The sequence below is a fragment of the Acanthaster planci genome, linkage group LG02 (assembly GCF_054643075.1).
Source record: "Acanthaster planci isolate LZ-2023a linkage group LG02, COTS_SCS, whole genome shotgun sequence".
In the NCBI taxonomy this organism is placed as follows: Eukaryota; Metazoa; Echinodermata; class Asteroidea; order Valvatida; family Acanthasteridae; genus Acanthaster; species Acanthaster planci.
This window is the reverse complement of record NC_141778.1, coordinates 2,005,989-2,021,534: the sequence shown is the minus strand read 5'-3', so window position 1 is coordinate 2,021,534 and position 15,546 is coordinate 2,005,989. Positions and strand designations below refer to the sequence as shown.

The 15,546-nt window shown below is 40.5% G+C and overlaps 1 protein-coding gene across 4 annotated transcripts; it reads left to right on the top strand.

The window, feature by feature from the left end:
- Nucleotides 1–302: 302 nt before the first annotated feature.
- Nucleotides 303–14,752, top strand: LOC110985776 (MFS-type transporter SLC18B1-like). Of its 4 annotated transcripts, none has more exons than XM_022247080.2 (14): nt 303–441; nt 3,566–3,926; nt 4,056–4,151; nt 5,887–5,960; nt 6,356–6,503; nt 6,939–7,007; nt 7,404–7,491; nt 7,813–7,949; nt 8,370–8,468; nt 8,953–9,044; nt 10,072–10,167; nt 12,056–12,130; nt 12,359–12,502; nt 13,178–14,752. In XM_022247080.2, the coding sequence occupies exons 2-14, from the start codon at nt 3,570–3,572 to the stop codon at nt 13,263–13,265; spliced, it is 1,563 nt and encodes a 520-aa protein (XP_022102772.2). In that variant the 5' UTR covers nt 303–441; nt 3,566–3,569; the 3' UTR covers nt 13,266–14,752. The 4 variants fall into 4 exon arrangements, with proteins under 4 accessions (XP_022102772.2, XP_022102770.2, XP_022102773.2 ...); XM_022247078.2 differs by having other exon boundaries at nt 309–426; XM_022247081.2 differs by having other exon boundaries at nt 313–472.
- The last annotated feature ends 794 nt before the right edge of the window (nt 14,753–15,546 follow it).

Below are 15,546 nucleotides of genomic sequence, written 5' to 3'. Positions count from 1 at the left end.
TGTTTCGTCACCAATGAGTTTTCCCTTTAGGCACACAGGCCTTTTGATGCTTACTTACCGTCTTCATGAAATACATGGAGCCTCATGGGCTTTGGCCTATCTGTAACCGCCCGGGCTTCTAGGGCTGGGGCTAGGTTTATTGTTTTCACGTTTCCACATTATTTCCCGGCAATGGAATTGGGACCACCGAGACCTTACTCCAGACAACGATTCTCGCCACCTGTCTCTTCTTTGCCGGTGAGGGGGTGGTACAAGTCGGGGAAACCTGGCAAATATAGGCCACGTGGAGGCGCACTCTATTATTGCCACTGATTGTGTAATGTACAACTTTTTGCGGGTCGGGTGGAATGTGTGTCTGGTATACGCCGGCCGGTTGTATCGTCACAATGTTTGCGGACTTCTTCAAGGCCACATGCGGATCTCAGGGTACGGTGCATAAATGTAAGGCTCATCACTGCTCATAGTCATCAGCGTACGTACATGTAAGCTTGTAATTTATGTGAAGAACATTGTAATAATTGGCCCTCACTAATTAGGCCCACAATTCGTCAGCAGGCCTATATCATATGAGCTGTACTGAGTGGAGCGTTATAATACTTTATTTATTCGGCTAGGTCTACTCCTCTTTTGCGATTTTGGATGTGATCGGTGATAGTAAAGTGACAACTGTCGTTACGGTTCTCAAAATTCCAAAGACTCACCAAAAATACCTTTTTCACCACCTAGGCCTACTGGCTGAGTTAAATGACAAAGGCAAATTTTTGGGGGCTTTAGTGATATTTTTGACTTCAAAATCTGTCAAAATCGGACCAGTTTGGCTGCACACACACACACAACACTTAAACTTTTCAACACCTCCTCCCATTCAAATACGCATGCCTACATTTTGCTGGCACAATAACTCTATGGGCAAACATGGTCCTCCCAGACGCATGCATGTCTGGCCTAAACGTGGTCTGGGCGTGATGTTTAGGAGTGTTACCATCAACTGTTTCCTTGTCAATATGTCTTTTGCCCCAACTACATATGGGCCGCTCCTGCGGTTTTGCTAGAGGACCATGTTCCTCGATAGAGTTATTGCAGTAGCAAAATCTCGGCACGCGTATTTGAATGGGAGGAGGCGTCAAGAAGTTTACGTGTCGTGCGTGTGTGGAGCGAGAATGGTCCAATTTTGACAGATTTTGAAGTCGAAAATATCTCTAAAGCTCCCAAAACTTGCCTTTGGCATTTAAGAAAGCGAGTAGGCCTAGGTGGTGAAAAGGGTATTTTGGTGAGACTTTGGAATGTAAACTTTTGCATCTGATATCTCTTTAAGCAAATGACTTTCAGAGTTTGTTTTTTACAGATTGTTTATTTTATTAATTATTTATTAATTTATTAATTTCTTTTCATTTCTTCTTTACCCTGGGAAAACCTCTCAGTAAATACTGTTTCCCATCGGTGCCCAGCATCGGATCATGCTTAACGTACATGCAACACATTGCGAACTCAAATGAATGTGGTGTAATGGGTTTTTAAACTTTGTGGCTATTACATGTAGATCGTGTCATTGTTTTGTTATTGTTGATAGCTCTCTGTGCAGCTGCAAAAGTCAAGTCAAAAGTCACCCAAGTTCTAATTTTTAATTCACTGGAATTCTGACATATACACATGTACATCTTTGAACTGATTTCTCTGAATTAAAAAGTTCTTCGTGGAAAACAAGCTTGTCACAAATAGTTTTTGCCCGTGGTTACTTTTTAAGCATGAAGAGGTTTTGCCGCAATTCGGAATTGGTTTAACTACACCTGTAATCCATAACTAGGGAAAGTGGTGTTGTGACTTTTGTTGATCCTGTAAGTCCATATTCGAAGCTTAACTTTCGATAATAATATTGTAATGTCCCAAACACACATTTCACTGCAATTTGAGGATTTTTGCAGCAGAAATCTGACTGAATAATTTTCACGATCCTGAAATAGGAAACTACTGTAATAGAATATGTTTTTTTTCCTTCAATGCATTTACCCCTTCATGTCCATCAACCCTCACCATCTATTCTTTATCAATTAGTTTTAGTGTCCCATGCCCATGAATATCCATTGCTGGGTTCTCACTGCCACAATGACCAGAATGGTGTTCTAGCTGGTACCATTTTAGTGCCAAATTTTTGGATTACCGAGCATAGGGAGCACAGTGAGTGGAGCTCACGCTGCCCATAGCTGGGTTTTTAGGGGAATCCCAGAAGGGATTTCCCCCTACATTATTGTGAAGGCATGCTTAAAATAATTCTTTTTCAATTAGCGGCTGTTTATGAAGAAAATGAGAAATACATTTCTTAGGTCTTTACCTTCTTGTTTAAAATTGCAAAATAGTGCAAAACTGCAACTTTGTAAGCTTTGAAATAAGATCAAATTGATACATTTTCAGCAATATTTCAGTTAATATTTTGGAAAATCCGTGCTGGGCAGCACAGCCAATTTGAACCCAAGAGCCAGGCGAAAATTAACAGTACCAGGTGGTGCCGCCTGGCGCCGCCCACCGTGGCTAGAACACTCGGCATGCTGGGCCAAAACCTTGCAAAGGTGGCCAAAGAAACTTTTACTTCGAAATTGCCTGAGTTTTTCTGAGTCAAATATTTAGACTGTTAAAAAACTAGTTGCGTGCATAATGCACACCCTCAATCTCCATATAATAGATTTGTACAAATCATACATTTATCCTTCATGTAAATACTGTAGAAATGAATATCTACTGTACGCTGGCTTTATTGTCTCATATTTGTTGTGTTCTACATGTATTGCAACTCCAAGAAATTTTCAAGGGATTTGTCGATTTTTCTAACATTAATCATGAATAAAATGGTTCAGGCCAAATTACAGGTACAGTAGTTGGCCATAATTCTTGGGAAATTAGACCTCAGAAAGCAGGCATTTGGGGGGATCGTTTCAGATATTGACAAAAGAATTGGTCAACTGAGTGACTGAAGTTTGCAATAATAAGTGCATTATAAATTCAGAACTCGTTGCCCCAAAAGGATGTCAAGTTGGGTAGTTTTCATGCACTGAAGAATTTACTACGGAATGTGTGCAATGTACATTGCACATAATGTAGCCTGCATTTAAGCAGTTTCATTACATGGGCTCTTGAAAACATTAATGGAAGTTTATTTATCTAACTACAGTATGTGTGTATGCATAAGGTCATGTCAGGTGTTGTTGACATATTATCTGATCTTAATCTCGTTTCTGTTGACCTTGGCATTGGAAGGTATTCACTGCTATTCAGGTCAAGATTTCCATACTTTGATTAGGAACTGAGTCAAGGTGCATGATATTGTAGTAGGAATACCAGTACATTGAAGCAGGATTTAGCCCATACTAGAATGTCAAGCAGTGATAAGAATTATTATAAATTGCCATGTTGATTTGGGATTATAGTAAACCTGAAGTCTGTCTCTAATGGCTTTTAAAAATCTGTCACAAATGGTAGTTGCGCTTCCCAGACAGGATTTGGAATTTTGTCTGTTGGCATGAAATGCACTGTACATCTTACAATGTTTTTTCATTGAATAACTCATTCACAGAAAAATGGATGGATGTCAGACTAGTGAAGAGGGAATCCCATCCCCAACATGCATTATTCATGCTCCAGAAATCCACACTGACAAATCAGAAGCTGATATTCTTGAGGCTCAGCCCAAATCATCTGTCAGTCAAGTTGGAAACCATCTGGCAGAGGTCGCTGTTCAAGTTGCTTCTTCCACTTCATCTATAAATAAAGATGCTAATGAGGACGGGCCAGAGAGTTCAGCTCTGCCCACAGGCGATAGTGAGGAGTCCACAAAGTTTACACTTTACCAGAAAATGACGTTTGTGAGCATAACGATCGCAACGATGGCTGACGTAGCAGCATTTTCAATCATGACACCATTCTTTCCAATCGAGGTAAAGAAGTTTATCTTTTTTCCAAAAACTAGTTTTGGTTTGTACAAGTACATGTAGATGTTTGACCTTGGCGTTTTTTATTACCGGTACCAGATTTATCGAATGCTGTTTGTCTTGATTTCTTCTCAGGCAGAATCACGAGGTCTTTCATCTGTAACAGTTGGATTTACCTTCAGCATTTTCTCACTTGCAAGTTTCGTGTTTTCTCCTATCTTCGGTAAAATTGTAAGTTCGTTTTTGCAAGTTGTGTGACTGTTTTCCAGAGTTGCTGACTCGAGTCATGTGACTTGGACTCGAGTCAGACCCGAGTCACTTGTTTGACTTGTGACTTGACTTGGACTTGCAAAACTTGAATTGTGAATTGACTAGGACTTGCCGAAAATTACTAGTTACCAATCTAAGTCAGACGCTACTCGACCGGCCCGATATATTTTTAATTAAGCTATTCAGTTTATACATAAAAATGGACTTCGGCTTGTGCGGCTTCTATTTCACCTAGCTGCAGCTGTAGATCAGGGCAGCATGCATATGCTGCTACGTTGCGTTTCGTTGACACGTGACTAGGATAGACAATGCCCTCAATGTGTCAAATTAAACAGAGGCCCGACATACGACAGATATGTGATAAACAGCAAGAATAGTAATTACAACACAAGTAAAAAAGGAGAATTACGGAGGCACTGTCAAAATAATTGGAGAAAAGGTGTTCAGCTGTCCAAAATTCATAACTCGTAACTTTGTAAGTTGACGCCTGGTTGTTCTTGCTTATTACAGCTGGACGAAATAATGTGCAAGCTTGACTTGTACTTGGACAAAGGGACTTGTGACTTGACTTGTGTTTAGACCAAATGACTTGTGACTTGACTTGTGTTTAGACCAAATGACTTGTGGCTTGACTTGACTTGCCCTGTGACAAAATGACTTGTGACTGGACCTAATGACTTGTGACTTGACTTGGACATGCAAAATATGACTTGCTGCCACCTCTGCTGTTTTAACAAGACATGATTCCTATCTCAAGCAAAATGTGAGCAAACTAATGTAAACAATTAAGAATGACAGAGAACAGTGTGAAAGTGTAATCAGCTCTTTGGAGCTTACTCTGTTCCAGCCTTTATTGACCTAGATTGTCAAAACAACAGTGCGTGACTGTGTATTTACAGATCTGATTGTGCGATACAATTTTCATCTCCAAGCACACAATAAACAGTGCTTTCGTTGCAGAGGTATGCATCAGGACATTGCAGAATTTGTGTAATGTAGTCATTTACAGTGTCTACGAAACAGACATCTAAGCATTAACCACTTGCCGCCGGGGTTGCCGGTACCGGACACGTATTCTTTATATGCGTGGCCGGGTCTCTGAAATCGGACAAAGGGAACTGGGCCTTGTAACAAAAGACTGTTCTCATAACAAAAGACCAGGCTGCTGGGCATTACCAACATTTTTTCACTCTCAATAGTGGAGATAATCCAGCCTTGTTTTGAAACAGTATACCATGGTTTGGGGGATTTAGCGTGAGCAGATTACCACCGGGGACAAAAGTGCTCCACCACCGCAGCGATTAGCCACACAGTACAGCTGCACATTAATCTGGCCCCTATTGAAAAGAGGTCAGCAGTGTACTACGCCAGGTTCGTGAACAAACGAAAATTACGTAACACTGCAAAATCTGGGCTCTTTTTACAAGACAACAGGCCTGGCTGAAATACTCCAGCGTCACAGTCCTTCGTGTGGGTGTAATTGTTCGGTAAATGAAGATGTGAATTTTTAAAGAATTTTGAAAACGGAAAAAAAAATATATCCCGTCTCAGCATCATCAACATTCATAACTGCCCCCGGCACGAAGTGGTTAAAGATGTTGTTCTTGATCAGCAATCTTGGTTGAGCACCCGACACACTATTCTGTTGGTTCTTGGTTCAAATCCTACTCAAAGCCACTTTCTTGTTTTCTTTCAGTTACCAGTTGTGGGAGCACGCTTCATGTTCTTAGCAGGTTCCTTCGTCTCAGCAGGATGCTGCATTCTCTTTGGGTAATTTCATCTTCCCTAACTGCGTTGCAGCATTTGTAACATGCTTTAAAAATGATGGTCAAAAATGTGGCATTTAAAAACCCGGCATAATAATGTGAGGAGAAAGAATGAACAGGCCTCTGGAGATACATGCTTGTAACCTGTCTTTGTTGAGAATGTGAACTCGTGCCCTGCAAAGCACGCATGACTGTATTTGTACAATGCAAGTGACCCATATTGGTATCATTTTGTTTAGAACCAAAACTAGTTTGGAATGAATGTTGTCTGACACAACGCATAATGTCGCAGAATTTTGTCCTGCAAGATATTAGGGTCTGATTTCCCCACCCTTTTCCATTTTTAACTTTCAGTTTTATATTTTATTTCTCTGTATTTTTTTCATTTGATGTGCAAAGGTTTATTGATGAAATGCCAACGCAAACAACATTCACTGTTTTCTGTATGGTCTTACGGGTGGTGACAGGCATCGGCGCATCTGCTAGTATGACGGCATCGGCGGCCATCATTGCGTATGCTTTCCCCAACAATGTCGGCTTGGCCTCGGTAAGGGGTGATCAGAAGAGGCTCATCACTAGAGGGCGCTGTGGGGTTAAGCCCGCTCTGAAGAGAGCACCCTGCAGCCTTCAGGCAGGATCTGGAAGTTTGTTTGGTTTGATAGTTTTCACATAAACCGTTCTTGAGGAATGGACATCATTTCTAGTTGTAAGCTACATGTTCCAGCTTGAAACAGCATGTTGTGAGGCAGCCATTAGCAAGCTGCACAGCCACTTCCCATAGACCCATGTGTGACTGTCAGCCACAGCCAGTTGATTCAGACTCAGTCTTAATGTTTCCTTTTTCATCGTGTTTACATTATTGGAGTGGGGTTTTGCCCATGGTGGAATGTCAAGCAGTGGTGGGACATGTTATAGATTAAATTTATATTTTAGAGATATTTATATATGCACAGTTTACATTATTAGGTGAATTTTATTTCAGAGTGTGAATGAAATGGTGGCAGGAGTGGGATCCATGATAGGGCCAGCTATTGGAGGACTCCTCTACTCCGTAAGTATAATAATGGCACAGAAGGAAGGTCAAGAGTTAAATAGTTAAGGTTAAAATGTCAAGTGCCGCTGAGCCAATGCAAGGAACAGTGATGAAAAGTCACTCTCTCACATGTCACATGGGATTGGACTCACAACCCTGTTTTAGTACTTGAATCCATGACTTGTGAGCTTGCCCAGATTTATTTTAGTTAGAAATTCAGTCACAAATTAGGATTAAATACTTCAAGTACCAATTTCAGGTAGTAACTTAAGGCACTATAATTGAAGGAGTAAATTTTAATTGCAGATATATATTCTTTGTATAAGTAACAACTTTTGGTACCAATTTAATGCTCAGATGTTTGTACTATGTGTAGGTACTGACTTTTTGTATCATTGCTTTTGTTTTCCTCAGGCTGGTGGTTTCAAACTTCCATTTATAGTACTTGGAGCAGTGGACCTATGTTTTATTCCCATCAATTACTTTTTGATGCCTGAGCATGGTAAGATTCATGGCGTCATACGCAGATTTTTTGTGCAGTTTGAATTCCAATTTTCTTGCATTGAAACGGACACAAAGAAGACCTCAAAACCATTGACATATATTTCCCCACCCCTATATCCTTTCCCTCAACCACCTCTGACCTATGCTGAATGTTGTCTGCAAGCTCACATGTCAGACAGGTTTGGAATGTTGGCAACAGTGTCAAAAGGCTGCCAACACCACACTGGTAGTAACTTGATGCCTTTATTTGATTGGTCAGCAGTAGGTTACAGTCGATCACCAAAGCCTCTGCTTCACCTTTCTGTCCCTCTTTTGTCAGGCACCAAGAACGAGAAAATGGGATCGTTGTTCCAGTTGCTCCGAATTCCCGCCATCTGGGTGACGATGACTTGTGTCCTTCAGGGATCCATTGCAATGGGGTTTCTAGACCCAACACTCTCTCCTCACCTTAAGGAGGTTGGTGTCTGTTTTAAGGAAGGAAAGTAGGAATTTGGTACCAGTTGTTTGATGGTACTCATGCTTTGTAACAGCTGTCTGGTGTGCGTGCATAAATGATTTTTGTAGAATTGCAGAAGGTAGGCCCAGCCCAGCCCATTCTAATTTGCTTGGGGCTTGGTGCCTTTGGAAACTTGAAATGGTAGTGTAAGTTGTTTGCACGCTTTAGATGGTCTGTACTTGCTGGCCTGATCAGCAGGAATGATAAAATGGTTGTGCCTTGAGCACCCGGATGGGAGACTATGTATTATGAATATACATAAATACGCAGCATGTGTATTAAGTTCCAAGAGATTGCACTTCATTGTCTGAGCAGTGGACAGTTGTGGTAGATTCATGGAGATCAACTCTCAGCAGAATTTTTCTCTATCTCGTTAACAGCTGAAGCTGAATATTGACGAGATCGGCTTCGTGTTCCTCGGGTTTTCAGCCCTGTATGCCATCTCTGCTGTCATCTTTGGTTACCTCGCAGATAAAACGGTAATTCAAGCATTCATGCACTCACATATGGTCCATATTATAGATCAATTTTGTCTAACTTTATTCAGTATAAGATTTTATATTTGGGGAGTGTGGCCTCTTGTTCAGGGTGTTATGACTTGTTATCAGAGAGTTAGTCAGCTGCTGTTTATGTTTGTGTCCTTAGGCAAGCCACTCTACCCCAACGTGCATTTCTCTATGGAGGAAAAAGTGGTGGAGTGGCATCCTGTTCAGGGAATCCAAATATTCCAAGTCATTCCATACCAAGAAAACTTGACTTAAATGAATACTGTCTCAGTTTAACATTAGTGGTTCGAGAGAGGTACCACTCCTTGTTTTTTCACACTTTTCTTTCTTTTTTTTTGTGTTGCACAATTGAACCGTACATGACATCTGCAAACTTAAATTTCTGCCCCTGATTTCTTGTTTAGAGTGTATTCTTTTCTCTCTTATTTCTGCCATTCCCTTCCCCCTTTTCTCGCAGAAAGCTACACGAATCATCATGGTGTTGGGGTCATACGGAGGTTGTATTTCGTTTCTCTTGCTTGGGCCATCTCCGTACCTCAACCTTCCCTTGTAAGTGTTGCAGATACATGTAGGTGACCATTTTGGTTTTCGGTGCCTTGTGAAAAGAGCCCAGATTTTGCAGTACCTGGGTACCAGGGAAGGTTGGGTCAAGTTTAACAACAGCGTTTAAGGGCGAATTGGGGCAACAACTATTTGTCAACCACCAGTCCAGGTTGCCCAGTACCCACGATTTATTTTGTTCATAGGTTACCAAGGGAAATTGACCAGTAATCCACATATTGCCGCCGTTCCAATTTGCCCAAAGTTTTGCTGGTAAACAGGCTTATGTATTAATAGCCATTGTAAACCGTTAACCACTTCACACCGGGGGCATTTATGAATGTTGATGATGCTGGGACGGGATAATTTTCTTTTTTTTTAAGGTTTCAAAGTTCTTTAAAAATTCATATCTTCATTTACTGGACACTTACACCCTCATGAAGGACTGTCTTGTCTCTACTCTAATTTGACAGACATCTATTGACGCCAGAGTATTTCAGCCAGGCCTGCTGCCATGTAAAAAGAGCCCACATTTTGCAGTGTTACGTAATTTTCTTTTGTTCACAAACCTGGCACAGTGCACTGCTAATCTCTTTTCAATAAGGACCAGATTAGCGTGCGGCCGTGCTGTGTGGCTCATCGCTAGGGTGGTGCAGTGCTTTTGTCCCCGGTGGTAATCCGCTTGCGCTAAATCCCCCAAACCCTGGTGTACTGTTTCAAAACAAGGCTCAATCATCTCCACTGTTCAGAGTCAAAAAATGTTGGTAATGCCCAGCAGCCTGGTCTTTTGTTACCAGTGTGTTCTTTTGTTTCAAGGCTCAGTTCCCTTTTCCGATTTCAGAGACCCTGGCCATGCATTTAAAGAATACAATTCTGGTATTGGCAACCCGGCGGCAAGTGGTTAAGGAGATTTATAGTTTTTGATGTTGAAGTAAAGTTTCACAAAAAAGCCCATTAATGGAAATTCCTGTGGTCAGGAATTCAAATGGGAGATTGCGTACTAAAAAGTTCCATCTTTCTTGTTATTTCCCTACAGCACTACACCTATTGTACTGTCATCTCTAGTGATTGGGTGCTCAACAATTGCCATGATCGTCATGCCATCTTTCTTAGACATGCTGAACTCTGCAAAGTGAGTACTCGCGAGAGTGGATCTAAAATTTGGTTGGAGGTTCGAACCCTCCCACTCTTAAGGAATGGGATGGACCAACCATTTTGCTGATGGCGTGAATGCGTCATGGTGTCTGCGTTGGAGAATGTGACTGTGAGAGCCCTTCATAGTGGGTTGGTGCACCTGACTGTCAGTCAGGCGTACAGGTTTGAATCCTGTCACTGGAGGGAATCTAGTTCTTTTATCATGTTTATTAACATCCACTGAATGTTGCTCTGTTTTAAGGTGGCAATTTCATTTGGATCAGATGTCTAATCGACAAGTTTGTTATAGGTTCAAATCCCATCCCTGTATGGAATGAAGGTATCGGCACATTGATCATATCAGAATGTCCTCAATGCATTAACCAGACTCAACTTGGAGTTGCTTTCTAGGAACGTGTAGCCTTCAGTAGGAATTTTTTTGGCTTAAATCCCACTACTGTAGCCTGTCAGGAATCCAGCTCCGGATGGAAAGATGCTGGACCTTCAGTAGGAAGGGTGTGGTTCGAGTCTTTTTTTTGTTTTGAATGAAGCTATGGTTTTAGAGATCATTTTTTTGTTTACTAACTGATACGCCATGGCATGCACATTTCAGTTGAAGAATTTGTTACAGTGTAAGGTCATGTGCCGACCCCCAAAGCCAAAAATTTTGGTTCTCAGTGCTCATGTTTTGTTAATGCTCTTCTAAATGCTAAATCCTAGACTTATTTTAGTGGGTACCATTGTTGTATCCGAGACCTTGATGTCTGAGACCAAGATCGAGACCAACTCCTTCAAGACCGAGACCAAGGCACTTAAGACCGAGATTAAGACCTGAACTGCCGAGACCAAGGCAGTCGAGACTGAGACCAAGACTCAGACCCACTCCTTCAAGACCAAGACTGAGACTTTCGCAGGTCGTGAGCAAGACCAAGACCTGGACTTCCGAGAACAAGACTGAGACCGAGGCCAAACGTTAACAATTTTCCTGGATACTATTTTGTGCAAAAGTAAACAAGGACAAGCAACATAATATGATAAAATTGTACTGAACATATAAATTAACGTATGCAGCACACCATCAAAACATAAATAGATTCCATATTTCTTCATGATTTTCACACTTTTTACTCTCCCTCTGGGAAATACAATGTAGTTGTGATTAGCTGCAGACTTTTGGTATATCAATACCATTAAGAGGCATATGGTTTAATACAGACAGTTCACAATAGTGCGCCTCCAAGAGTTTGCAATGTGACCCTTTCCAAATGCACATTGGGTCAACAGATTTCATGCATCGTGATTGGCCAATCCGTTGCAAACTCATGGAGGCGCACTACTGTGAAATGCCCGTATTTTAACCATGAACTCCCAAGCCTATTTAATTTCAACTGAGACATGTGGCATATTTAAATGTTTCATGCAAACCTATTGGTCATGATGTGTAAAATACCAGAAGATCCTTACGTTAATGCTGAATGTCTGAGCTTACCAGGGATACTTGAATGATCACTAGACTGGTTAGAAAGGTCAGTTACCCACTGATATGAAAACTAGACTCGAGGGCGGTCATGAGTGGTAGCTGGGTGCACACTTTTTTGTGGCCTCAACAAGTCTCAAGAGGGAGCCCTGAGACTTTGACATCGGAGACAGAGACCAAGACCGAGACCAGCACTTTTGAGACCGAGACCAACTGTCCTGAGACCAAGACTTTGAAAGGATGAGACCAAGATCGAGATCAAGACTGAGACCACAATAAAAGGTCTCGACACGGTCTCGAGACCTACAACACTGGTGGGTACGGTGTTAAATTACAACCACATTCTTGCAGGGGCAAATTCTTTCAAGCATAATATAAAAAAGTTGTTGATTTGCCTTATTTCCAATAGATGGTATGGTATTCCCAATGATTTGGGATTGAACGGTATGATATCTGGCCTATGGACAGGTGTATTTTCTCTCGGGTAAGTGTCAAAGTCTGTTTGGAATTAGTTTTTCATCAGTTGTGCATTAGACAGATCTTCATGCTTGCACTGGTATGCATACTATTGAGTAAATTTCATCAGAATGTGCAAAATGCCCAATAATTCTTACATCTCACAACTCATTATTTTAGGTCTGGCCACAGTAGAATGCCAGAAAGACCACTCAGGATTTTTGTGTTTCCTCTTTTTTTTTGTGGACTGTCACAGCTCAATGCTGGGGCCTATCATAGGAGGCTCACTCAAACAGGGTTTTGGGTTCGGCAAAGCCACGACATTATTAGCTGGAAGCTGTATTTTTACCATGCTGGTCTTGTGTTTCTTCGGAGTGTGGGAATATCGCTGTGGCAAGGGGTGAGTGGCCCTGAATCTTTGCAACCAGTTCTTTGTGTCTTTGTGATGTACATGAGTACACCCTCTGTATTTCCATTGTCACTACATTTAAATAACAAAAACTGCCCTCCACAATGGTGCACCATGGAAGTTCTCCATAAACCATGTGTCACGTGTCCCCTCAAAGACCATTCAGTTGATCATTCAATTATTGAAAACAGACTTTCCTTTGCAGAATTGTGCCCGTTAAAATGTAGAGATATCACCAATTAAAAAGAGATAATTAGCAGTTAAAACAAGGTTGTTTAGAAGAGTTATAGTTTCTGCTGTTTCTAACATACAACCTTGCAAGACACTTTATTGAGTAATCTTTAGAAACTTTTATGAGATATACATGTAGGCTTGCGGGTACACCATGGAATTAATCTCTCCTTTTTTCTTTTAGTTTAAAGACAGCATTCATAATTTACCAAAAAGACAGAAATTCAGAAATCACCTTATAGGTGGTTTTAATTTACATCTTTTTCCATGGGACACTGTGACTTGGTATAAATTTATGGTATTTTTTATCAATACTGCTCAAACTATCAACACTGATTCAATCACCAATTCTGCTGCAAGAGAAAGTGCAGTTACCTACTTTAACAGAAATCAGTCCCTTTCTGATATCTTACGTTAACATTGTCTTGCATCTAGGAAGCGTATTCCATCTTCAAGAAGAATTTCTTTACACAGCTCTACAGATGAGGAACGGAGCCCCCTTTTAGATGGTATCAACACCTAAATGACTATTTCTTATGCAAGATTAATATCAAGTACAACTAGCCATATTTGACAATTGGAATGAAGTTTGAAAGTCAAAACCTTTCCAGTTCTTTCGTTAATATTTTCATCCAGTAATTTGAATTCATTTCTGCGACAAAATAAGTCAGAACGTTGCTACTTCAAAGAATAGCTTCACATTAGAAGTCAGGATATTATAAATTTAAAACACAATTGCTACTGGAACACAGAATAAACACAGTGCGCCTGTAGATGCACTGCATTATTCTGTGTTTCACAAGCACGAGCGTGATATTACAAATTTATTCTTAAGCAAACTTGAGGCATAGTAAAGATATTATAGGGGCCTATGAGCACAAACGTGCCACCTTGAATTGAAAGTAAATTTTGCAGTTGTTTGTTTTGCTTTTCGGGTAAAATTAGCGCAGTGCTCTGAGTGAGAAAAGCACATTACACGGGGTTTGCTATGAACCCTGCAGTACAGTTACATGTATATCTCACGCTGTTTGTCGCCATGGATCGACCAATCAGAATTGAGAATTCAAGTTTGCTCGAAGGTAAGTAGCTTTGTTAATGTTGTAGTTGAGTTTCTCACAGTTCCCTGCAAGTCTGTCACAAGTCATCCCGTCACAAGCTATTTCACCTGTGAACAGTATTAAAAGCGTTTCTTCTGTGAAGTTCTGTCATTGTTTTCCCTGTCACTTATGACTGGTCATCATGAAAGGATTCGTGAGTGTCCCTTGAATACAACACAGGCTGTGTTGGTGGGGCGCTTGTGAAGTGGCCTCTGAGGTCACAGGTTGGAATCTCATTCTAATCTTCATTCAAATAAAAGTAACCTTCCAAGTTGGCCCTTTCTGTATTTTGCTTTTTATGAAGTATAATATTTATACAGGGTCATTCTTTTATTGTCTACGATTTTGTACGACAAAGTTGGGTAACTTATTTCAGATATACAGCCAACCAAATATATTTAGTTAAAAAATCCTACTTCAAAAAATATGATTTATATCAAATGTTAGAGTTGTTTGCTTTAGTGTAAATTCTGCATACATTTTATTGCCAATGACAATCTTACCTCAGGATATTTATATGAAGTAAAGAGATGTTCATGGTAATGACTTAAAAAGGAAAAAAAAACCTTTTAGTAGATAATATCGATATTATTATTACATGCAATCGAAATAAGGAAACATCGTGTGTCTGTAGCTAATGGAGAATTTGATTCATTGTGTGATTCGTTATGTGTACAATGTATGTATATTTGAATTTGATGAGAAATCTGTCTGTATTCTCATGATCTAATTTAAATTGGAAAAAGCTGAAACCAAAATTTAATTATTTGCCGAATGTTTCTTCAGTAATTACATGTACGTTAATAAAAGTCACAATGCTGCTCGTATTTTCTTAGCTGTGTACATTCACTAAATTTGCCAGTGGTAATGCTATGGATCTACATGAATAAATGTGCTTCGAATTTGGACCCCAGATGTGTATTCTTATGGGACTTTTATGTTTCTTTGTTCAAGAGTTATTATAATTCTCATAGCTTAGACACACGTTATTATATTATTATTCACGTAATAGCAAACGTACTTTCTGATTTTTCTGATTCTCATTGTTTCATGCGTGCTTAAAATCGCGTGTCTTGTTGATGGCCAAGCTCAAATCGAATTGCGAACATTTGTGATACTTTATATACTCGTGCCCGAAATACCAACATACAGGAAACAGAAGTAATGTTGTACCAAGTATAAATATTGTGTAAAAATGGCATTCTTCTCTGGGTATTGAAGCTAGAAAACCATTTATTTGTACCACTAGCATCTTTGTGCTCATCGACTGTAGAAACCATGCTTTTAACACGTTGGATTACTCGGCCACCTAACCACTGGGAGGGAATCTCTAAGACGATGGCATCAGCATACATTCATCTTTTGGAGGCATAGTTGGTCGAGGAGGAAGATCTGGTCTCCTTGTGGAATTTTGTCCTTGTGGGGGTTGACTGTGATCGTTAGCGTCTCCAGATTCAAACCTAGGAGAATGATGCCAAGGCTGTCTTGACCTGTAGGATGTGCGGTTGTCTTGGGGCAAGGACGAGGAGGTGGAAGTGGCTTAACACGCGGCGGACCCTCACTAGATGTACCTCCAATGTCTCGATTGCCATGCTGACATACAACAGTGCGTCGGGATGATGTTTCTATTTCCAAGTCCGAAGATGTATTCGCAATATTATTGGTCTGAATACAACTTGAACGAAGAGGAGGCAAAAGAGGTTTTAT

Bases quoted from the DNA above. Each gene is read 5' to 3' on its own strand.
- LOC110985776 (XM_022247078.2), top strand. From the start codon at position 320: ATGTACAACTTTTTGCGGGTCGGGTGGAATGTGTGTCTGGTATACGCC. The intron at 5,961-6,355 runs GTAATTTCATCT...TGATGTGCAAAG, and splicing joins GGATGCTGCATTCTCTTTGG to GTTTATTGATGAAATGCCAA. The intron at 8,469-8,952 runs GTAATTCAAGCA...CTTTTCTCGCAG, and splicing joins GTTACCTCGCAGATAAAACG to AAAGCTACACGAATCATCAT.